General features: G+C 41.6%; 1 protein-coding gene across 1 annotated transcript in view; it reads left to right on the forward strand.

Annotated features, from left to right (window-relative positions):
• The first annotated feature begins 1607 nt into the window (after positions 1-1607).
• Positions 1608-25460, forward strand: part of GRIA1 (glutamate ionotropic receptor AMPA type subunit 1) — a 188098-nt gene continuing 164245 nt past the window's right edge. The window contains exon 1 of the mRNA XM_068698473.1: positions 1608-1701. Coding sequence (XP_068554574.1) covers positions 1673-1701 — 29 coding nt within the window. The 5' untranslated portion in view covers positions 1608-1672. The remainder of the gene's footprint in view (positions 1702-25460) is intronic.

A 25460-nucleotide genomic window follows, 5' to 3' on the forward strand; every position in this document is an offset into this window, starting at 1 on the left:
AGTGAGTGCATGACAAATACAGCTCCATTGCCTTTCTGCTGTGCTCATTCCTAAAACAGCAGTACTCAGAGGAGACCATGCGCCAGCTGGAGGCCCAGCCTCCCCTCGGTTCCCTGTCGCTGAGTGAAATGAGAATCCAAAAACGGATGAATTTGACTGGGTCTAAGCAGATCTTGGATGCAAAGCCACCATAATGGTTATGATCAAAATACCAAGCAATGAAATAAACTAGTCCTTCCAGGCTTGGATTCTCTTCCTAACCTAAGGTATGAGGAGCTATTTTATTTGTCTGACCATCCTCCTCCCCACTGTGCTGCAGAGCTGATTGCTGAACTCTCCCCTAGCACACAAGAAGCAAAAGGGGATCCTGAGAGACTGTGAAAAGCTCATATGAGTAGAGAAGTTTGAAAATGAAACTTCCTCAAAGTAAAAATGTCCATAATTTCCTCCCAAATGCCTTTGCCGGAACTGAGAAACAAAAATCACAAAATCAACAGAGGCTTCTGTTTTCCCCAAGGCGATGCACAGGAGCTGACCTAGCAAAAGCTTGTCTTTGTTTCTCAGCTATGGATTTTTTGTTTTGCTTTGTTTTGGTTTTGTTTCTAACTGTACCAATCTAGCTGTCCAAACTGTCTCTGTTCCCACAGAATAATAATCAACTTCCTAGTTCAACAGCTTTATGTCATGAATATTAAAAAGAATATATGAATAACACTGCTCACCAGCACTATCCTATCCATTCTAGCCTCAAGAACGTATTCAGAAACTCAGCACAAAAACACCTTTCCCACACATTGGACTTGTGTGTTTCTCTGATAAGGATCCTACCTACTCTGTGCCTCTCTGCTGTCCTGTCTCGAAGCCCTTGTGCTGTTGTTTTTGCTGCTGTCAGTGCAAAACCATGACCCTGGAAGTGGAGCTGCTGCTCCCTCCTCACTGACGGCAACGTGCAGGGCAGGCTACATGCCACAAAGCCTGTCAAGCCTTCATTTAACATGATGGAGAGCCTTGCCAAGGAGAAACACTCCCTTATTCATCACTGGCTTGCTAACACCCTGCACAGGGACCCAAAATGGCTGCTTGGCGCTAGATAAGGTCTTGATGGCGTTTAACCTCCCCTCCTGGGCTGTGGAAGAGGGAAGTTGTGATTAACAGCCACTGCCACGCTGCATGCTGAGGGCCAAGCTCTGCCCTTAAAAGATGTCCACAGAGCTGAAATACCGTAGTTACTGTGGCTCTGATGTCTTTTGCAACCCCGGGAGGGAAAAAAAAAAAAAAAAAAAGAAAAAAAAAAAAAAAGGGTTGGGGTGGTGGTATTGATTTCTGCATATATTATATTTTCTGTCCACAGCTTGCTAAGCCAAGGATGACTTTGCCCACTGGGTCACCAGAGAGATCTTCTCCCCTGGTGGGCACAAACCTGCAAAGTGCTGCCCTAAGCTTGGATTTGGGCCTGGGCATGGATTTGTACCTGGGCACGAAGCGTTAAGGGCAAGTCTCTTCCTCCTGCAGCCCCGCACAGGTGGTGAGAGTGGGGCCAGAGCTGAGGGAGGTGCTGGGGAAGCTTTAAAAGGCCTGAGGAGAGGCAGGAGCAGAGCTGGGTCTGTCATGCCCTTCTGGGTGCTGGCTCCACAGCAAAGCCCTGCTCCAGCTGACCCCCACCTCAGGAGGGATGAAGCCAGCCCTGCTGAAAGCTGCAAGGTAAGACACAATGGAATTATTAAATGTACAAGTGGTCATCCTGAAGTAGTATGAGCCTAAAAAAGCCATCTGTTCATCCATTCTCTGTAAACAAATGAGTTGCAGTATTTCTGAAGCACTTTGTGTGGGTTGTGTGGAGGGATCTGAGCAGCCAGGTCCTCCCCTGAAGTGTGGAGGTACCAACTGGGCTGCTTTGGTGCCTGGTGGCTTGAATGGAGGTGGTGAAGACTTTCTGAGGAGCTAGGGAAGAGTGTAAACCCTGACTCTGAGCTGCTGTATCACTGTGAGTCCTGTTGATGACTTGCATCTGATGATGGTGATTAATTAGTAAGGCTTGGAACCAGGTGGTATTGAAGGGCCCTGAGCTCCTCTGCTACTGTAGGAAGTCTCTCAAAGATAATCAATCTCTGTGATGTTGCCAGAGCTGGTTGAAGAAGGAATAAACATATAAGGCTTTATCTTACAAGTAATGGTTATGTTAGAAACAAAGCTTCAAGTTTGTCTGCAGAGTAGCATGGGGATGTTCTCGATGATATTTTTCACTATTTTTTGGTCTACACCTGTTTTATTCTGTATTGCTTAGTCTCCCATAGTGATATGGTATGAGCCATCCTGTGGTTTTCTGGCACTGCTGAAGAACACTACTTATTTGTCTTTTGTTAGACCAGCCTGAAATTCCTGTTGCCCAAAATCTCAAGTTCAGCACCACAAAGTAGCTCCCTCAGCAGCTACCAGGTAAACTGCAAATGATTTGTTCTGACTCCATCTCTGCAGCTCCCTGAGGAGAAGCAGGGTAGAAGGATAATCTTCCTTAGGGCTCTAGGCTTCCCCAGAGGTAGCATACAGGCTGTCCAGCTCATAGCTGGGGAGGTGAAAATAACCCAACTGTACTGTTTTTTGCTCAGAAGGCATCTGACTTCATGGCATGCTGGCAGTAATGCTGCTTTGTGAGAGGGAGCCTCCATCCTCCTTTCACCATCTTGTCTGGTCAGCTGTCTGTTCCCTTTTCTGAAATATTTTTTTGTTCCTCAACTGAGCTGTGTTAATGCAATTGGTGATGTGGGGTGTGTCTATAAGCTATAAATAAGCATTGGTGTTAGGACTGAGGAATATTTTAAAATCACTTTTGAATGATGTGTCATCAAGCCACAGCCTTCAGCCTCACCCATGTGAGACCTGATTCCTCATGGTGTTTGACTGAAAGGTGAAGTGATCTGGAAAGGCTGCTGCTGGGGAGTGGACATGTATTTGAGTGTGCTGTTTCATAGACAGGAAAGTTATTGGTCTAGTATTAGCTTGACACTGACAGGTCTTTGTCTCCTAAATGCTGTTTATATCTCTGTTTTAGAAGCCAATAATTTAGTATGAGTTGGCAATAATTGTAGAGCACTATAATGTGTCTCTCAAACTATAATGTAACTAGTCAGTTAATAGCCGCTGAAATTCCTTTCTATGCACTGCTGTAGATACCTTGGAGAGATGAAATACATGGTCTTTGTTCTTTATTAAAGCTTTATGGTAAGAGCTTTGTTCTTTGGCTCAAAGCCTATTTTTTGTCATTCTGGGGGAAAATTTTTGAAACTAAGACTAAGTTTTTAAGGCTTTGTGCATGTGAAAATGTTTCCATGCTAGCTTGTAGCCCTGGAAAATGAGTTCATTCCTCTATTGTCTTGGTGAACAGAGGAGAAAATGTTTGTGAGGGAGGCCTTTGAGTGTGTTGCCCGCAGTTCCTCCAGGACTGTGTGGAAATGGTCACCCTGCCACTGAAGGCTTTGGTGTCACACTGCAAAATTGTATGGAAGGAGTCTCCTGGTGTAGTCTTGGCGTGCACACTGGCTGGGCAAGCTTGAAATCATGTTGCTGTATCAAGGTGATGCTGTTTCTGCTTAGCAGGGCTTGCAAAGCATCAGCATGATGCCATGAGTTATCACATGGTTTTGACTAGGAATGTTTTGTCATACCTGCTACCCAGCTGGTAAAGATCCCGTGTTTTCTTGTTGTGTAGACATGGTTTAGAGTAGTCATTACTCTTTATTGCAGCTCATTGTTTAAAATAATTATCAGAAAAATGGAGTTCTACCACAATCTATGGCTACTCTTATGGCTTTATTCACTACAAAACTCTTCCATGCAACTCTTTAAACTGATACAAACTAAGCTGGCAAAATCAGCAGCTGGAAAGTTATATCCTTCCTGGAGTCCAGCTCAGAAATGAGGAGGTGGAAAAGAGCATCAAACATTGAGCAAGTCTTGCCTCCCAGGGCTCTGGGTGAGCGTGCTCCTTCCACTGAGGCTTCTGTGATGCTGAGCTGTTCTTCAGGGTGATGCCACAGAGTGGCTTCCTTGACAGATGGCAATGAATTGACAGCTTAAAAGGGCTCTTTGCAGGAAAAAAAAAAAAAGACACAAAGAAATGTGCTCTGACTAACAGATGAAATCAGTGTCACTGAAATAGGGAGTGGATTCTCCAGGCAGAGAGTTTGTGTAGAGAAACTGCCTGAGGACTGTTCCTGGGCTACACACTGTGTCTGAGCTGTGGGGGGTTTAGTAGGTGAGACAAGAGGAAGAGATACACTTCACCTAGTGAATGGATGTTCAAAATGCTTGCTGGGAAGATTTGTTGCATTTGCATGTCCAATGTGTTGTCACAAGTTGATGCTTTATTCATTTTCTTCCTAAACTTTTCTCGTTTTGGATGCTCTTTCTGCACTTTGAAAGATGGTGCGTGTCACTTATGCAAAGTACTCAGAAAATAATCTTCCATTCTTTGGTATCCTCTGCCAGGGTTCAGTTATATGGCATTGCTCATTTTAAGAGTCCCCCTGGCTATCTGAACTTGGCCCTGATGGCTGTCAACAGCAATTGGTGAGAGGGTTTTATCTACAGCTATAATCTGGTCCCTGTTGCTAGAGCATTTGCAGTCAGAGGGTTTCTCAATTCCTGCTTTGCATTAATATTTTCTCAGAACTCCTGGAAGCATTTCTTCCACCCTCCAGTATAAGGCACTGTCTTTGCATGTCTCTTTGCAGATAGGAGCACTAATCCCTGCTAGGTTTCACATGGGCTGCAGTGGTAGATAGGTATGATAAAAGCCTTGGAGCTCCCCAGTGGAAGCTTCTTGTGCTGCATGAAGGATGGTAAATAGAAGGAAACTGTTCAAAGCTTTTCAGCTGAGAACTATTTACAATGACTTGCAGTTTTGGCCTCTACTAAGATTTTTTTGTTTCCTTACCTCTCTTCTCCTGTTTGCTGTGAAGTCCTGCCCCAGCAAACAAGATTTCTGAAGAGGATTTCCCAGTCTCTCACACTGTAATAGGAGAGGCCAAAGTTCACCAGTGTCATGCCTTAAGTTGCCATAGTATATTCTCTGAAATTGAACACTAAGTCCATACAAAAGAAAAGGAGCACAACTCAAAGCAGGAATAAGCACTTCTATATTCAGTTCGAAAATGCATCTAGCTCTGGACAGAAAGTGGGAGCAACGTAAGGTTCACTGGCTGTTGTTTGACAGCATAGGATGTTTTTCTGTACTTCTAAAACTGTGTCAGGACTTCAGTGCTACACCTAGTGTATCCCTTCTGTCTTAGTGCAATGCCTGAACAGCAATAACAAAATAAGAAGCAAAGCAGATGGCAGTCCAGAAATGTTTGGTTTAGTCAGATGAGGACAGAAGAATGAATATCCTGATGATTGGATGGTACATGGCATTAATCATATAGGTTAGTCACCACTTAATATTTTGTCTGCTCACGTATGTAAACCTTTAAACACAGACCACTATTGTTGCAGACATTAGTGCTGAAATTATCCTGTTATAAAATGTTTAACAGCAGCCATTAATAGGACTGAATTTGATGGGAGATTCTGTTGATGACTGTATGCTTTAAAAGAAGCTGCACTTAATAAAATAGCCTTGAAGTAATCCCAGTTTTTTTCCCTCTCTGTAGAAAATACTTACTTTTGCCGAGGCTATCTTGAGATAGAGGGTGGTCACCTCTTGTAACTTTAAAATACTGAAGTTTTGTCTGCTACCTGCACATTTCTTTTTGAATGCAAGGCTTTGAAATGTGAGCTGCTTTATTAAAATGGGAAATACTGTTTTTAGTTAAAGAAAGTGTTCTAAAATCAAGAGTTTCTAGAAAAATTGCATGTGTTACTGAAATTTGTTTCTTTAGAAGAAAATGGTTTATTCTGGATCCATTCCATAGTCTAGATCACAGCATGACAGTTCCTTCAGTAATACCATTACAAATGCAAGGGTTAGCATGCTGGAAATGCTTTGTTAGAGTGAGCAATGAGTGAAAAGGAAGCAGGACTGACTTAAATCAGTGTTAGTCTGAAGATTAAGCTTGAATAGTGGAACCTACAAATTTAGCCTTTAAAAAATTACATGTGAAATGTGGATGTTAAAACATGGATGTTACTTTGGCAGAATGTATCATTGCAGGTTTAATTGTAATTTTTTTTCAGACATTGCTTTCTGGGTTCTCTGTAGTGGCAAACTGTTCTGCTTCAGGCAGCCACACTGCTACAACAGCGGTGTTGCATGGGTGTAGTTGAGGAGAAGAAAACTTTCTCCTTATCTGTGTGCAAACTGTAAAATCTACATGGAAGGTAATGTGGTATCAGTGCCTCTGCATGGCCATTTCCCTGATCTAGAACATCAAAGTCGATTGTTTAATTTTTTGTGGCAGTGTTCCTTGGCTAACTGTGACAAACTTCACTCTGGAAAAAAAAAAAAAAACAAACATTAGGAATTATTTGCCATTCAATAGGACTAATAACTGAAGAAAATAATATTATTCACATACTTATTTAAGAGCAATTTGATAAGCTAAGCCCTACAGGGAACTTGAGCTTTCTGGGACTAAATTTTATTTTTAAATGGTTTCTATACTGTGGAGTAGAGCTCCTAAAGGACTGTTTCCTTCAATTATTTCAGGTTTGATTTTTGTTTGCCATAATATAACACTAATGGTAATACCAGTTGTAAAGGTGAAGTCAGGCCTTACTTGTGTGTTTCTGTTGTCTCCAAACAGTGCCTATGAACCCGTAGGCTTCACTGAGTTTGACCAAGAGGAATTACTGTGTAACATCCATGCATTTGTAATCTAGAAACTTTCTAGTATTTATTCCCTCTTCTGGAGCATTCCTTTGCTTTTGAGATTGCTTTGGTTCATGATGTTCATTGTCTCCTCTGGAGCAAAGGGGATGGTAGGGAGACACATGTAGATCATCAATGGTTTGGTCCTTTCCTAAATTCCCAGTAAGTGATTACTTCAAATGGAAGAGGAACCAGAAGATCTGTGAGAAATGTCAATTAAATGCACTACTACAGTTGTGTAAGGGTTTGGGGGTTTGCAGGATAAGTCCTGGGCTTATCACTCTAGTAAGAGCTCTTGTTAACTTTGTGCTGAAATAATTCAACCCTTCTATGCAGGAATTAAGTTTTTCTATACTGGTATTTTAAAATAAAAATACCGAGCATGTTGGGGTTGCATGTGCTTGAAATGGTTTCAGAGTTGATCCATGCTTCAATTAGTGAAATAAAATGTCCAGACTTCCATGGGGCTGAGGCAACTTGCAGAGTGGAAATTGTCCTGGGTACATGTTTAGCAGGTACACACAGGGCATACCTCTTCCTTTGAGAATTTGTATACAAGGCATGGGTGCTGATGAGATGTAAAAGGGGTCAGTACCTATGTGGCTGCTGTTAGCTTTCCTTTGGCTCTGTATGCATAGGTACAAAAGCTAATTTCCACTGCAATTAGATTCAAGAAATTGGATGCCTTTAGATGTGTGTATCTCTAGGAGATGCAAGCAATCATTACCGACTTTAACATTTAAACTTGCATTGACATTTAAGGTTGAAGTCAGCACTGAAACTTCCAGTGAATTCATGGGTGCAAGTTTATATTTAGACCGTATTTACAGAGGAGCCCTAAGGCAGCCCTCAAGTCCAAACTCACCCTCTCCACAGTCAAAGAAACTGCAAGCGTGTCCCTTGGCGTAGCTGGAGGCCTCCTTTCAAAGCATGCAAGACCCCAAGGACCCAAAACATTCAGTGCCTTTTCATGCTGCTGATAGTTTCCCTTCTGGCTGCTCCAGTCTCAGTATAAATGGGATGAGCTAATCAGAGAGTACCAGGCCCTTTAGGAAGAATGTTGTCATCCCTTAAGTATCATGCTTTTCTGCTTTATCCTCAGGCTCTGCCCATACCAGCAATATCGCTTTCCTACTTCTGTTCCCTTCTGCCATCAGAAAGGTGGTCAAACAAGAGAAGAGCTTGCATGGCAGCAGTTCATCTGGGGAGGGACTTTCTGTGTAATCAGAGCCTCTGAGGAGTGTTTACGCACAGGGATCTTGTCCAGGCGTGGAGCATGCATGGTGTTGACTGAATATGTGGTGCTTTGGAAGGTAAACTGAGCTTTGCTTTGTCGGATGGCTGCACCAGGAAGCGCTGCCAAGTTGCTGTGCCGTGAGCAGCCACCGGAGGACTTTGTGTTGCTGCCATCCAGCTCATTAGCTTTCAGTAGCTCACACATGCTTATTTATAAAAAGTAAACCTGCGAAAACAAGACAGTACGTCAAAGTCAAATTACTTGGTGTGACTCTCCTCCTTCGGCAGGGAAAGATGGGGGGTACTGTACTCATTCATCTCCTTTCCCTGCAAAGTAACACAATTAGCAGCGAGAAAGGGCTGCCAATCCAGTGAATAATCTTAGAGATCTCCAAGCAGTTAAGCATGTTAATTAAATTGGCAGTGCAGCAGGAGTTTGTTAGCAGAGTTCCAGTGATCTTTTTTGGAGGAGACTTTCCCTGCATAATACTTCTAGACTTCCCAAGTCTAGAATGACTTGGCCTGATTCTCTGCCTTCTCATGGCTTTTCATTTAGGCGAGCTGCTCCTGGCCTTCACAACTGTAAGAGAAGTAACGCATGCATTGATTAAAGTGTATTTCTAGATATAGGCATATGTGGAGCTGTATTGATTTACTCTATAATCTCCTACAATTTGTTTCTTCTAATGTACTTCCCTCTGTTTTGGTAACGGTAGGAATTAATAGCTACAACTCAAAATTGGAACACCTTTTTGGACTCTGATCTCAAGACTCTCCATATAGATTTCTAATCTCAGCATTAGTATCAACAGAAATGGTGCCATACAATGCTGGAGAGTCTCTGTGCTGTCATCACAGGAACTCTCAATGTTCAACTTTGTTTACCTCCTGCTAAATAAAGGCAGATGCCCTTTGGGATTTTGCTTTAAAATATTGGTACTTGTGTTCTGTTGTTTGCAGGAACTTACATCACTTACTCTGCCTTGAAGGAACAAGAACATCTTATCTGGATGTAAGGCTGTATTCTGGCTGTTGGATGATAAATACATGTAACCATGATTCAGCAGTATAAATCAGAAATAGCTCTGCAGAGGTCAGAAGTGTGATAATGAATTTCAGTGCAAGAGGAGGGGAGAGAAAAGCAGTGAACTTAAACTTCTCTGTGGGTCTAGCAAAGTAAAATTTGCTGCAAGCATTGACTTCAGTGGGAATTCGTCGCAATAATTAACTGGTAGTCCCTTTGTGACTGTTCACAGGCCAACATTGAGGCTGGCTTTAGAAAGTGAAGATCCTGGGTTTGCCAACTCTTCAGCAGTCTGCCTTTTGCTTCTCTCTACCTTGATGTCACTTCTGTGAGCAGACTGTGTCCCCTCTAGTCAATGCTAGTGAGCATTTGATTCCTGAGAGTGGGGAACAGGTCAGTGTAATCACAGCACCCTAGATTGTCATGGCAAAACCTTGGGTGGAAGATGCAATGCCTTCATGTGTAATGTCTTCTCTCACCTGGTATGAGATGTCAGATGAATGCTGAGTACTGCATTGCTTGTGCCCAGCTCTGCTCCCTTCCCTCCATGCAGGGATCTGCCCCCACCCCCTTGAGCATCCAAGGGAACCCCTTCTCCTGTCCCATTTTGAATGCCTTCATTTTAAAGGCTGCTGGAACTAGTTCATGGGGGGATCATTGTGCCTCTTTTCCTCTAAAATGGATCTGTAGGAGGTTGGATGTGCTGAACTAGTACATTTCTAAGGACAAAAACTCCTAATGTTTTTGAAGATTTTTTTCCCCTGTTACCATGTTGCCAAGCAACATTTTTACAGTATCAGCAGCTGGGGAAACTAAACTCTGAATGTCTGAAAATGGATTAAAGGAGAAAGAAGGCACCTCTGTCCTTTGGCTATACCCTTCTATGCTGAGAAGATGGTGTACCCCTCACTCCACTAGCGGACTCCCAAATTATTAAGCTAGAACTTGCGTTTATTCATCTTCATCTGTCTGTAGTTACTAACTCTTGAGTAATATTGGATGGAAATTAAAGTCTTTGCTTTGTAGCTAATAAATTCTTAAATAATAGGGCTGGGACAGATCTGAAAGGCCTTCTACTCCTTTCTGCTGTGGAAGGTCACTTGCTGTTATCCTGTCACTTATAATGGGATCATGTGGTGACACAGGTGTCAAGCTTCTACTTAAAAATCTAATGTTAGAGCATGCACTCAAAAGTTCCTCTTCACCCCATAACAGTCAGTGCCTGTTTACTTGTGTTGTCTAAAGGAGGTTAAAAATGATGCGATGCATCACTCCCTCTCATGCCACTGGCAGCAGAACCTGGTCTGACTTAATTATGATAGCCCGAGGCACACAGCAGACTCCTGACTGCTTTGGCATTTCTAGGGAAGTCTTTTGTCTTGTACCATTTGTATGGATAGGACGCTGGGGACCCCAGTGTGCTGAATGCTGTTCGAACACACAGCAACACATTTCTCACTCTGCGGAGTTTAGTCTACCTTATTTCCAGACTTTTTAAAAAGTGTATACATTACCATAATATCTAGAGGTCAACAAAGTTCAGTCCCATTGGGCTAGCGCTGTGCCATTATGTAGTAAAAGATGGTTTCTGCTCCAAGGAATTTATATTCAAAGGTGTTTCACAGTCAGTTCTCTGACTCCTTTCAGCCTCTGCTTAACTTTAACACCAGAATATTTTCTAATCAAGGTCTAAAATCCATATATGAGACTCTGTCTCAGGTGACCTTCTAACCACTCAAAAACTAATGAGGATGGAGGAAAAGCTGAGCTTTGGAGCTTCATATTGTTTTACAGGCTGAGTGATCTGTGTGCTCCATGCAGGGCAAAGAGAACTCTCTCCCTTTTTGAGCAGATAAATTGAAAGTAATGGACTTTTTAAAGACTCTTGGATCAACATAAATGATAGGTCCTTTTTGTCTTCATTTCCAGATTAATAGGATGCAGTAGACAGCCAAATAACCTTTACCAGATAGAAAGTAAGAAAAACATTCTCTCAATGAAATCTCTTCAAAGGTATGAAAACCTTGCCTTTAAAAGTCATCGCTCCAAAGGGTTTCCTGTTATAGCTGAAAGGTGTCAAAATCCCAAAGCCATATAAGAAATTTACTTAAGACACTGCATGGAGGCTGCCTGGTGAATCTTGGTTTGACAGTTTTACATACATATTAAATATTTTCAGGACTTAAAAGCTATTTCATGGTCACTAAAATGCAGGCAACTCTTCAGCTGGTGATCAAAGATAATTCACAATTATCTCTAGAAGCAGAATTATGTGTAATAAACAGAGCAGAAAGAATTATTTCCTAGAAGAGTTATAAGAGGAAAACCTTTAAAAATACAGAAGTGATTTCCGTATAGCTAATGTTGGAAGCTGAGGCTGCTGTAAATGCAGCTAATAGGGTCCCTTGCTATTTGGCTAGATATGTTAAGATACCTGTGGACCAGATTAACCCTTTGTATTAGCAGATGATGTTGATGTGTGAACCTGCGAACGTGCTCTGGAGTAGATGTTTCTTTTGGTAACTTGTGATAAGCTTGCAAGGAGAACTTGTTTCTTTTTTGACTTATTGCTTATCCTTCTGGCAAAACTGCTTCTTTTAGCTCCATATTTCTTTCCGTTATGTTTCAGCTATACCCGACAACAACAAAAAATGTTCAAAGTGACTAAGGATAACCTAACAGCACTTTGCACCTCAGGAAAGGAAAAAAAACTATCTCTTTCCCTTTCTTTTTCTGTTTAGGTCTTTAGAACCAGAATTCTGACCTTCTACATAAACTGGAGAATCTGTTTTTTCCCAATTTCCTCCATCCATGTTTTTGTGTAGAGAAAAAGGAGGCGGGGGGTGTTCATTGTAACTATAGACCAGTTCCTGTCCTCTTACTGTACTTTCTGAACAGTTCACAAAGGAGGCTTTAAATTTCAATAGGGTAGCTGAGAATACCCTCTGTTATACTCACCATGTTGGTGGTGGTTGCTAATCTGGTCTGAGCTTTTGCCTTATGGATATAAGAACAGATATCAGAATCTTTCCCTGTTCTGGCCATAACACAGGATTTTTTTTTTTTCTGTGGTAAGATAGGATCAAGACAGAAGCGATATCCTCCTGTTTTTGAAGAGTGCCTGCACCAGCGATATACCCCTCCAGCCAAACTTTCTCCCTTCACCCACAACCCCTGCAGCTCTTAACTGCTCTCCTCATTCTGCTTTTGGCTCTGCTGGCTACTTGTGGACTCCCTGTGCCAGCTGGCCAGGGGAGGATGAGAAGGGTGTTCCACCAAATGGCAAACAGGTTGTGCCTGATTTCAAGGCTTGAACCCAGCTGTGGACAAATTGTCCTATGAAACATCCAATTTCATTAAGTACTGAAGAGCTGTAAAGCTTGCATTGTGGCTTCAGAATCCAGCCATGAGTCTGTACTAAATCATGAATACAATATTCATACTTTGGCTAGTTTCTGGGGGGGATCATTGCCATTTGATTCTTACTCCAAATTATTATTGTTTAAATATTTGCTGATATTTTCAAACATGATGAAAATTAATCTTCAACAAATATCCAGTGTAGTAACTGAAGACTCTGTCCAATACCCATTAACACCAATGGAAGCATTCCTGCTGGATTTGGCAGGTGCTGAATAATTTTAGGAAAGAAGAACTTGTGATAGAGGTTCCTGTTTCACAGATTTGACCTTCTCCAATAATTACTTTGTGAAATAGAATTCAGAATGGAGTATAGGTTTCCACTAGACCTTCTGCACTAGAAACTGCATTCATTATCCACTGTATTTGCACATGTAATAGCTGTATGATCCACGGTGACTGCATCTCTAAACTTGGAAAGTAAAATCTATATTCAGAAATATGGCTGTGGGCACTGTAGAAACAGCTTCAAAATATCTCATGACATAACAGTGATGTTACATCTTTAGACCTGTGTAACCTGGTGAAAACTGGGCCAAGGTTTCTCACATTCCTTGGTGACTCACCAGTTATGGGGTATGATGCTGCTGTTCTACATTTGACCTGGACTAGAACAGAGAAAACATGTCCCACTTATCCAGCTGAGCTTAAGTTGAAAGTCAAAATGTCAGTAGAATTGTGTGGTTTCCAAGAATATGAAAAACATGGGTAAGGCATAAGTGCAAGGTGGATACCAGTATGTGAAGTCTTGACTGCTTAAGGACAGGCAAAATCCTTAAACTGAGATGGATAGCTTCAGCCCTCTTTTTTGGTTAAGCTTAAAGCATCAGAAGACTTGGTGTAGGAAGATCCAAAGTATTAGAGGCAAATGCAGTGTATCGACAGAGCAAAATCAGCACAGACCTCTTGGGGTGGAGGCAGCTATACTGCAGCATATGCCAAACTGTTTCTGCTTGGAGTGCTTTCCTGGTACATGAAAGTTGGTGTCACACTGCATCAATAAGCACTTCTGCAGCTGCTTTGGAAAGAGGTGAGAGGTAAAGTTATGCCATGGATTAGAATCTGGGATCAATACTAGGATCAGTGGGAGATTCTAGTGGTGAGATTTCTAAACTATTTATCAACAGTCTGTAAAGGGGCTGAGCAATGAAGTGGCAACATCTGCAGAGTGTATAAAGAAATGCTGCAAACTAAATCAGCTTTCCAACAGGGCAGCAAATGCTATCCCAGTCTAGCCAAGCCTGCTGCTAAAATGTACCAACCAGTTTCTAGGCTGGAATGCTTTCATAGCTGCCTTAGTGTTCAGGCACTGCAGGACCAGTCAGCAAATAGAAATAAGTGAAAGCAAAGCAGAGCCAGGCCTTCTTAAAGGAAGAAAAAAAGGATGATGAGAAAGGGAGAGAGCTTAAAGGAAATCTTGTCTAACTGGAGTTAAAGTCACTTGGTGTTTGGTTGGTTAGGCTGAACATCACAAAACGCATCTCAAAGATCTTCATGTGAGAAAACAATTTACATAAATCCACCTCAAGAGCACTGGCTTTTTCTTTCTCTGTTCCGTATGGCTGTGATTAATAGTGGTCACAAATGATAATGCTGAATATCACAGGAATGAAGTAAGGGCCTTTAATGAAAGTAAATCAGCTTTTAATTGAGCCTTGCTAAGATGGGGTGATTAAGTTTATGTGGATATGAACAGTAGCAAATAATTCCAAAGACACATTTGCTAAGAATTAATTTTGTAACAGATGCAAAGGCCAAACCTGCAGATGTAAACTAGAGATGAGCTGGCTCAGAGCATCTGGTACAGTTTTTGCTGTATGCTCAGGGCTGAATTTCACCTAGGCCTAACCTGCTCCCATCACCACACCAGCAGTTGTTTGCAGTCATTTGTACAGGTACAGCTGCTTGCCAGCCCACATCATGGGGCTTTGACATCTGCCTGAAATTCTAGAGTTGGCTGTTGAGGGCGTTAGGATCTAAGTTAATTTCATGCTTGTGGTCAAGGATGAAATAATCAAATTGCTGCTAAAGCTTTTAAAACAGGGTGCAACAGGGCAATCTCCTGCAGGTCCTGTTTTTTTTTTTGTTTTTTTTCCCTTACTATCTTCCCCTTGTGCCGATGTCTGGAGCATAGGCAATGTGTTTTGACCTCTCTACAGATGGCTGGTTGTTGCTTGCTGCTGGGGATAGCACCACTGCTGCCAGTATGACCAGCGTGGATGGGTACAGAGCCATGTGGGGAACTCACTGCTCAACCATCACCAGTCGTGGCCAAAGCAAGCTGCTGCTGAACCACGCTCAGTTCCTGCGAGCTCAGCAAGAAGGACTCCACGTTTCAGGAGATAAAAACATAACATGTGTTAGTTCCCAGGCCTTTATTTGGTGTTGTATATCTTGAGTGACCGCAATCTAGATAGTGTCAATGAAAAATAGAAAAGATTACAAGGACTCATCGTTAGTGAAAACATTCTTTACTACTCAAACATGTTGAAACTGACCCCTGTCGAAAAGGTTTTCATATTCCAGGTGATTCTGTAGTGAGATTGTGCTACCCCTTTGAAGACAAATGACAAGGTCCCAAGCAGGTCCCTTGATATCAGTTTTCCCCAGTATCTCTAGTATTGTTTCACAATGTTTCTTGGTGCTATTAACCTCATTTTGCAAATGAGGAATTGAGGCAAATAGTGAGGGCCAGACAACTCATGCTTAGGTATAACACCCCTTACCATAGCCCATTAGATGTCACAGTGTGAAATTAGTCATCTAAAAGATAAATGAAGGATAAATAGAAGGATAAATGCATGATATAAATGTATTGCCTTCTTTCTGGAGTGATAAGGAGACCAACACTGGGACATCCAAAGAGCTGAGCTTGGGGGTTGATACCTGGGAGACCCAGGCCACCTAGTGGGCCTGTGACTCTTATGGCTACAGGTATCAGGCAAGAATTCATCTGCTACAGAATGCTCTGAATCCAAGTTTTCCTCTAAGGAAAAGCAACAGCACAAAGTAGTGTGAAGTCCCTTTCCTGAAGTGGAAGGGAAGCCATTAAAAACGAATGAATAAATGGGATTGAGAAAAATGGTTTGTAGATACGAGTCAATTATATTAATTAGAAATAGTGTGGGAAATGTAACCAGCTTCTCTGGAGTAACAATGATAGTCTTCTGTGAAAACTAGTGTATTTTGCCTACCTATAACATTTGGTTTAACAAAATATAACTTCTCCCTGTAAGTTTTACCTCTATTATCCTTAGGCTATGATGATAATGTACTTTTTCAATGTTTCTATTACTACAAAGTACTCAGTATGCAGAGGACAAAATAAGATATCACTGAATAAAATGAATCAACTGTCAGAAGAAATAAAACTGGGCCACTGATGGATTTTAAGTATATTTCATTTATTAAATCTCCCTTTTTTAAATTTGCATGAGACTACTGCAGATTTTCCCTGTTTGCTGTAGCAGCGTGGCAGAATCCAGAGCTGGGAGCAGTTCCACCGAGTTTTGTTTTTTTGTGCCTCTAAAAATGGCATCTACCTGAAATGCTTGCTCTGAGCCCATTTCTGTTTAGTGGTATTGAAGTGTTATTGCCATCAACTATTTACAAATGTAAGACAAAGATGGTATCTGTTTCAATGAATCAAAGAAATAATTTTCTGTTCCATGCTGCAAAAATGACACATTAGCTGCAGTTAATATGTTGATGGATTAAAATGTCTTCCTGAATGAAGTTTCCTTCTTAGGCTATGAAATGCTATCTACGTAAGTGACAACATAGCTAAATGCAGAAGGCAGGGAATGGTTTTATTTGGTATGCATTGGGTTTAGCAGGAAGAATGCATTGATTTAAGCTATTTTCATACAGAAACAGCTGCAAAATTCCACTCATTTAGTTTGTATTCCAGTGGTGGTACCAATTTCTACAAGAGCATGTATGTATATTCAAGCTTTATACTGTCCTTATTTTTTTGGATATCTAGTAATATTTTCTGTACCTAAAGACAAAAAGGTTTCTTTTGTACATTTGGGAATATTCATCAAACAATTAAATGTGGAGTAAATAAAGTGATTTTCTTGGATATACTATAAAATTATACTACAAAATCATGGGGCTTAATACTACAAGGTGCAGATATTTCTTGGAGTAAATATGCTAGAGAACATGCAGATATGAAATGCAGTGCCAATGCATTATAGTTGAGGCTGACTAAGGCATCATTGTTGAGGTCTGAATTAGGCACAGGAAGATGTGCCAGGAGAGGAGGAGCAAGTGTGTTTATCTGATATTTTGTGTTAGGTCATAGAGTTTGAAAGCAAGATTGTTCTAGTTTAATCAGTTGGGGGTGTATGTAAAGGGCTTAAGCATGGTCATGTCAGGAATACAGTGCCATTCCAATGAAGTTTTTTTTTTTTGCAATACCGCAAAACTTCCTATCTGTTATTACACTCCTATATGTGCAGTAGTTACTGCAGCTGTAGATGTCCATGCATCATACTCACACCAGAGCTATGAAAATAGACTTTGCACTGAATCTTCTTGCTTCTATTTTGACTTCTGAAAGTATATTCAAAAAGCTCACCTTTTAAAAACAAAACCCCTTTGAAAATTAAGAGCTTAAAGATGCAAGAATTATTTGGATCAACTTGGGTGAAACTTGGTATGGGACCTAATTGCTTATGGTCACTTTCAAATGTGTAAAGGCTTAGTCAGCACCCTAATTAAAAAAAAAAAACACAAACCCTAAGCTCCATGATTTTTTCATCTGTATCTGGAAATACCTTCATTAAACATATTGGAAAAATACTTTTTTTTGCAGACAGTGAATCTTTGCTTTATATAACTGTTCTTCAGTAATATAGCTGTGCCAGGTGTGTGTGGATATACTGCTTTAGCATCCTTCCCTGAGTAATTGATTGCTCCTGCCCCACATCCAATCTATACCACTATAAACTCACATCTTGTTATGATTGCTTTCACACAAAGGAAGTTGTACCCTTTGAACATCTCTGTATGGATAGGCAATGTGTAAGTCATTTAGAGCCTCTGCAGGCTTGTGGCAGCAGATTAAAATTAGATGTTTAAAAGTGTTGCCACCCTTATCCATCTGCCTTGCTTTCCTACCAGATGTCACTGCCCCAGTGACGTACAAGCTCCTTGTGAATCAACTGAACCACTGCAGTTTTCAGGCTGGTGCATAAAAGTAAAACAAAAGAATCAGTTTTAACCTAATATATCAGTGTGACAATGGAATTCTGGCCCAGAATTGCACACAGTATTTCACAGGACCTCCAAATTGAAATGCGAAACCAAAATTTTTAATATTTAAAAAAAACCACACATTTCCTATTCAGATTTATGACATACATCATTATACTTGCTTTTTAAAAGCAACGCATAAATACCTGTTATCCTGTGAGCTCCTTTCCCCTGCTGTTCCAGACAGGCTTTGAGTACTGATGCTGTGTTTATTCAGGATAACAAAATACATTCTCTGGTGAATAATAAATTGATTTTTTTCCTTGTCCTTTTAGATCACTATGAATTTTTTAAAGGGGGAACAGCTTTTTCACTGCTCCTGCAGCAGCAATTTGCTGTCATTTCATGGAATTGAAGGGTAGTGCGAGTGTCTTCTTAACAGACAGTACAATTAACATCACTAAAAGAAAATTAGCTGGAGCAGCTAGGTGGTACAAAGTGAGCTGATAGTTTGAAGTTACCTAAACAGCTTTAGTGTGTCCATTCTACTGTCAGAATTGACACAAGAAGCCTTTTAAGAAATCACATCAGTCACCCTTCAAAAAACTCAAATGGTTATCAAAGCGTTCAAATTTTGTGGTTTCTCAGATGCTTTCTTTGCATGTTTAGTGATGGGAGAATGAGATGTGAACAGAGGTGGCTGCAGTGTCCAGCTCACCCAACAGAGCTCCTTTTTAATTGCATCTCAGTGTTGAAAGGCAGAACCCCTCAGATTCTGAGGATCCAGCTGACCCCAGCACATCCCCAGTGGGGAGCTGAGGGCTCCTGCAGTCTGTTGTATGTATTTCAGTGGCTGTCAGTCAGATCTGTCATCCTGTCAATTATCAACATGCCTTTGTAGCCTGTGCTTCACAGAGAGTGACAAACTTATTTATTAACGTCTTCAGTTATTGTTCCCTTCTCAAACTTTCTTCCATGTGGATCAGTCAGAGGCTTCTTAAGCTTTCTAAGGCTTCCATTTTTGTTTAATAACTGGAATTCCCTGGAATGAAAAGGATACAATAGGATTACTTGTATTGGTTAATAAGTTTTATCCTTTCAGCTACAAACTCCCAAACTCTCCCTAGAGATACATAAACCTATATTCCAACTTTCTTCATAAGAATGCTGCCTGCACCAGATGTTCTGAGTCAGAATCCCAGAGATAATGAGATTTCTTTAAACACGTTTATTAATAATACTCAGTCTTTGGCCTTTTGAGCTCTAAAGTTCAATAGGGCCACATTTTTGTCACCCCTCCCTCCCTAATTTTAGGAAAAAATGCAGTTCTGCCTATGGGAAGATGCGGAGATTGTGCGCATGAGATTCTGCATGAACTTGTAACATGGAGCTCTGAAGGAAAAGCTCAGCAATCATGAGACTGGCAATTTTGTCCAGATCTGGCATGTATGGAAGGTACCCTGAATGGTAGCAGGGTGGACAAGCTCAGTAACCAAGGTTTAGTAAATTAGAGCCTGTAATACATACTGTGTGAGAAACAGACACTTGCAGAGCTGCTGTCTCACATTGTGTTATAGGCAGAAAGTGAACAAGAATCAGCTCTCAGCCTTGTCCAGGTTATATCTGAGTCTTTAGGTTTCTGTCAGCTTTTCTTACTCAGGACAGCTGGACAGTTCAGATTATCGCAGGACACTAATCCTGACAAAGCACTTGCTGATGTACAGGTGAATATTTTTTCTAGGAAGTATAACTACCCATTAAATTCCCCTGGGAGGAGAAAGACTGTAAAGTTAAACTATTCCAGGAATATAAGGGCTTAGTTGCAGAAAGCATCACCTTATAAGATAATGCACAACATCCCTTCCATATTCTGTTTTCTCTGACCTTATGCCATCAAAGCACGAGTTCAGAAACCCACCCCTAGGAGCCCCAGAGGAAGGTCTGTGCTTCCTAAGCAAGTTATGTTGGGGGTTTCTGATGTTCTTGTGCCTCAAGGAGGATGGTGATGGCCCTGGGGGAGCCTCCTGTCCTTTGGATCAGGTCCTGGAAAATGCCCTGGTGAAGGATAGCTTTTGCTTGTATTTCCCCAGCATCCCATATTTTTCCCAGCAGGAGATGGTGTGTGCAGTCATTTACAAAAAAAAAAGCTGTGCTGCTCTATTTGCTGCTGGCTTTCAAAGGGCTGAGCAAGTGTATGCAGAAAGGGGAGAAGTATTTTGACCAGCCTCCCCCAGCATTGCACCTGGCCTGAGCACTGCTTGTGCTGCTGTTCTCATAAACATCTGTTCATTTCAGAGGGGTCTGTTCCTTTCTCTGACTTGGTCATGCATATGAATTCAGCCCCTGGATCATGTCCGAAGTAATGGTAATAAAGACTCACCATCAGTTATGTTAAGTTAATTTTGGGGGTGGGGAGATGTTTTTTGCTCTTTGCCTTTAGCAATATTAGCACTGTTTTGCCCAAGCTGGAAGCAGTGATGCACCATGTTAAAATGTCTGCAGCTTGTAATAAATTATTCCAGGTTAGCAAAAAAAGGGGAGCGAGTGTTATAGACAAGTTATTTTGACATCTCTTGTTTATACTACACAGATGGGAAAGGTTTGGCTGGGCTTGCCAAGTTTGTTGCAGTGCAAAGAGAGGTAGCTCATTTGCTGCGAGGTGCCATAGGGGGTGCTCTTGGAGGCTATGGTGACACCATTTCTGTTTGGCCAGGAAGAGCATTAGGATGGGAAAGAAGGAAGGTGTTTTGTGTGATTGGAAACTGGGAAGAAATTGGAACAACTTTCCATTGTTACTCATGCAAATGGAGGAGATCAGAGCAGAGAGACTCCCCGCCCCCTGTTCCTCACCTTCTTTACAGGACAAATCAGTCCAGGAAAATGGTGTTATTTTGGTAATGATTTCCCAATGGTAAAGAAGAAATAAGAATAACTAGAGAAGCACTGACTAACACACTGCCCTGCTGCAGAGCTGGGCCAGCAGTGAGCTGTACTCAGGTACTGTAGGAAGCACTATCTGCTGGGCTACCCCAACACAGAGCCTGCATGAGACCTTGCTGCACAGGGCACAGTGCCTACTTTTATTTTTGTCTCTTGGATTTGTGAAACCACTGAGGTCCCAGCAGTCCTGCCTTTAACTCCCAAGCTCAACAGCACTGTCTGCAGTCTTTTCTGCACCTGACAGGAAGCAAATTCCCTCAACAGGTACCAGCCTTTGAGCCCCTCCTCGTGTCCTTGCACAGTACTTAATGGCATGGTCCTTCATGGCTTCTGTCTAGGAAAAGGGCCCCCTTCTAGGGGGATGGAGCAGAGGGGATACCCTGCCCTGTGTAGAGTAAGCCTGTAGACTTGGTGGTGATACATGAGCAGGAAATTCTCAAAGTTAAGTGTTTCTGCAGTCGTGCTGGGAGAACAAGGCTAGACTCTTAGACCATAAGGGGTATACAGATTAATGCTCTGTAAATCACAGTACTGCAAGATGCAGCTCTGAAGATTTATTATATATGAAAATTTCCTCTGTGTAATGAAGAGATTCACCAAGGACAAAATACAGAGTGGGAAACTAATAGGGCCAGACCAGTCTCCTGTACAGATTTGTGTAGTGGAGTAAAGGTGTAGATAGCCTGCTTGGTCCCTACAACAGGCAGCTGCTGTAGCAACTCAAGGGAAGTAACTTTTGTGGGACTGCCTTGCTGTGCTGGTTGACAGCTGTACCTGCCCCCTTCTCACATCTGTCAGCTTAATTAAACTGAGTGCCCTGGGAATGGGGTGTACAAGAATCAAAGTACTTCCCCCGGTCCTCAAATGGGGAGTTGAGGAGCTCTGTGACTGCAAGGCAGCCTGTACCCTGCCTCACAGCCTCCCTGGGTGCTTTTCTTTTGTTACATGGTCCTGAGCAGTGCTTTGCTTTCAAAACACCCTTTCTTGCACATAGATTTCTTGCTTCATCTAGAGGTAGCACAGACCTGTTCTTTGCAGCTCTCTTTTACATATTTGAGAACTGTTTCCCATTAGTATTCTCTTGATTAAGCAGTCTCAGACCTTTGAGGTTCCCTGCTCGGCTGTTTTTTCTAGCCTAGAAGATAGGCATTCAGCAGCCAGACTCGTCCTGTGTAACAGCTCAGCTCTGAAGAGCTGCTGTGTAAGTTTTATACCCACATGCCACCAAAGCCTTCTGTGACAGCACGTGAAGGTGCTACATATCAGATCGGGACAGGTCTGCAGCAGAGGTAAATCAGCATCACTTCTGTGAGCTTTGTCTGACACCAGTTGCACAGCTAGTGTAGTATTTTCCTAATGGTGAGGCATGACAAGTGTTAGATAGGAAGGAGAAATGAATATTTTCTTGATGTGAATCACCCAGGAGAGCTGGTAATACAGGTACCTGATATGGGGAAGTGAATGCAGCTGACCAGAGAAGTCCAGCCAAACCTGGATATAATGACACACCTTAATTTGTGCTTAAAGCCATGTGTCTCTCTATTAAAAAAAAATAAAAATGCATAGAGCCTTTTAACTGGAGATTATGGTAAGGGACAATATGGTAAATATCCAAATAGAAGTATTGGAATGGGAGTAAGTCAGCCAGAACCGATGACTGAGCTGTTAATGTCCTTCTCTGATTTAGATTGATTCTAATTGCAAACATAAGTCAGTTGATTGTATTCAGTCTTTATTTATGATCAGTTCTGATTACACAAATTATGACAAATATGAATTAGGTTGTAACAAGCCTAGCAATAAGCTCTGTGTTGCTAGGTAACAAGGCAACATTATTCAAACAACCCAATCAAGGGGAAGCAGCGGAGCTATTGTTGTTCTCTGCTCGCTCTTTGTTCTTTAGGCTTGCTGTTAAGAGCCTTTAAAATGTCTTCATGTCAGTATTTGATTTTCTGGGAGGAAGGGTAAGGCTTGGAGGTTTCAAACAGGCACCTTTGCATAGTTCCCCATTTAACAAAGGTTTTTGGAGCAGTGGATGTGGGAGCAGCTCAGTGCTCAGAAGTGATGCCCTCCTGGATGCTGAAATCCTTGCAGAGCAGCCCGAAGACAGAGCTCGGTCACCCTGTTCCACTGCTCGCAATGCGTGACTCAGTGCTGCCTTCACTGCTGTCAGTTTGTCTGCTGTCTTTGTGCTGTTGGGATGGAAATGGTATGATGGATTATAAGTTGTCCCCTATTTTCATGACTTCATGTCAGTCCCAAAGACTGCTTCTCATACTACAGAATGCAATCTCTGCACTGGGAAAGCTGGCTGAGACCAGATGTGAACCAGAAACAGCTGCAACTCTGCAAAGCTTTTGTAGAAATAAGCTTGGTGCGAAGTTCCTGCTCAGGACAGAACTGCATCCCATAAGATGGGCAAAATAAGAGGGGTGAAGACCAGAGCAAGTAGATTGGCAGAGTCATGGATGAGTTTAGCACAGTGTTTGCCTACCTGGCAGTGGGCGTCCTAACAAAGATCACTGTTTGCATTGGTGTTCTGGAGGTGATCAAGCCAACAGGCAAACCCCATGCAACCTGTTCCCTACTGAGGACTAGAGCAGGTAGCTTTTAATCAACCTGAAAATAACCTGAACAGCTCACTGAAGCATCTTTGCTTTGGAGATATGTCAGGAACACTTTCAATCTTTTATCTTGCCTGGAACAGCAGGAGAAATGCCACTGAAATAAGCCCTGTAATTTCTCCTCTGTAATTATACCTGTCACCACTTCCGATGGAGCTGATATAAATAGCCAGGTCTGCCTTCTGTTTGCGTTGTGCTTTTTTAATACAAAACAAAAAGAGGCGCAAACTGTATAGCCCTACCTCTGGTGGTAAGACCAGCCTAAGATGTACGAAATAAATGAAGCATTCACGCACTGCTAATTTGCTCTGTATTTCTAAGCCTGACACTATATACAACACATTGCTGTTGTAAGTAATCTTGTTTGCTAAGAATAACTGTCTGTAGGCTTTATGTCATGTGAGAAGGTCAAAGATAATGAAACAAGAGGCATATATGTTAATGTATGGTTTTATTTTTGTATGCCCAGTGCCTATGGTTAAATCCACATTTGTCTGGAAACAAAAGGCAGGCCTGTGCCAATGTGAAATGAAAATCGCTGTGCTTTAGTCAGCATTCATCTGAATCCTTGTGTAAGCCAAAGGGAATTCACAGCTCTTAGAGATGTAGGAGTTGATGCATTCCAGCAGAGAAAAGAAACTGCAGTATATTTTAAATTGTTCCAATTTGAATACACTGAGTGAAATTTGGTAGGAGTGTAAACTTATGCAGTGTAGCTGATGTCAGTGGAGCACTAGTAATTATACCAGATGACTTTAAAAGTTGACCCAATGACCAAATAATTATGATTTAGACTGGGATGAGAGAACTTGGTGGCCTGGCTGATAATTACTGACTGTTACTAGATGCCAGCAGCTTTGCTAGGACACCTAGCTTAGGATTTAAGAACCACTGTAAAGGGGATCTAAAAACTGCTTCTGACCTTCTCAGCTTCAATGAGAGACAAGATGTAGTTCTGACCTTGCTTTTAATAAGCAATAAGCAGGCATAAAATACACGAATAAATACTTTAAAACCTTTTGTGTAATTTCCATTCCCTCTCAGTTCCCATGAAGAGAAATCATATGAGTGATGAACTAATGTATTTCTGGAGGGAGTTCAGTTACTGTAATGATGACTTATAACCAGAAGATACTAGAAAGAGCTGAAAATAATAAGAAGGAAGGCTTTTTTTTTTCTTTCCTAAAAGTAGAAGCTAAGCTACTGATTTTTAAAACAGTTTAAAAATTTCCTAGTCAGTAAAGAGATCTTCACTGACTACAAACTCCTATCTTAGGAGCAGAAAGTCAGCAGACCACATTCTGCATGGATTAGATTACTGTGGTTTTACTGGATTTTGATTTATATTGATAAACTCCATGTTTATTCTAGCCAGGGGTCCCCAAACTGGCTTTGAAGCCTATGATAATCATTGGCAATCCAAAGACATTTCCCCCTCTGCTTACACAAGTACAACAGAGCCAAAGGAGGCTCACGTAGATCAACTCAGACATTCAAAATCCCTGTTCTCTTCACAACACCTACTTCTAAGCTCAACAGTGAGCCATGCATGTGGTCTCATGTCTCACCCAACTGTGTTCTGCTCCTCAAAGTGAAGATGTTCTTCCATTTGTGGCTGAGCTAAAGGATGTCAAAGTGCAGTTAAGATGTAATTAGGTGTGTTCCTTTACATACATGGGAGTATTCAGTCCCACCAGTGGATGCCTGAAGAAGGAGCTCCCCCACCTTAGAGGTCCCTTGCACAGTTAGGTCCCATTATGCAACACAATAGTTATCACAGACCTCTCATCTCTGCTTCTCTGTTTGGATATTCTCAGAAAAATAACACTGGGGCTCAAAGCCTGATTTGTCTAAACAGCTCAGTGTCCACAAACTCATCACAAGAGTCAAGATAACATTTCTTATGTTATATATAGCAAGAGACAAAGAAAACAGGGCCATTGTGCAAAGTGCCAATTAAACCTCTCAGTGAGCCATAGAAGTAAAACTCCTCAAAACAAAATTGTATTTGCAGTGCAGTGAATCATGAATGATACTATACTGGGTATTAAGGGGAAAAAAAAAGGAAGAGGGGAAGATTTTTGCAGTGCTTTGTTCTGAAGCAGTTAAGTATCATCACTTTGAAGTAATTGAAACAGCCCAAGTGACTGTTTTGCAGTTTTGTCTAGCAAAACTCTGTGCATCCCAGAAACAGATTGTAATGCTGTTG

The sequence above is a fragment of the Anas acuta genome, chromosome 14 (genome assembly GCF_963932015.1).
Source record: "Anas acuta chromosome 14, bAnaAcu1.1, whole genome shotgun sequence".
Classification (NCBI taxonomy): domain Eukaryota; kingdom Metazoa; phylum Chordata; class Aves; order Anseriformes; family Anatidae; genus Anas; species Anas acuta.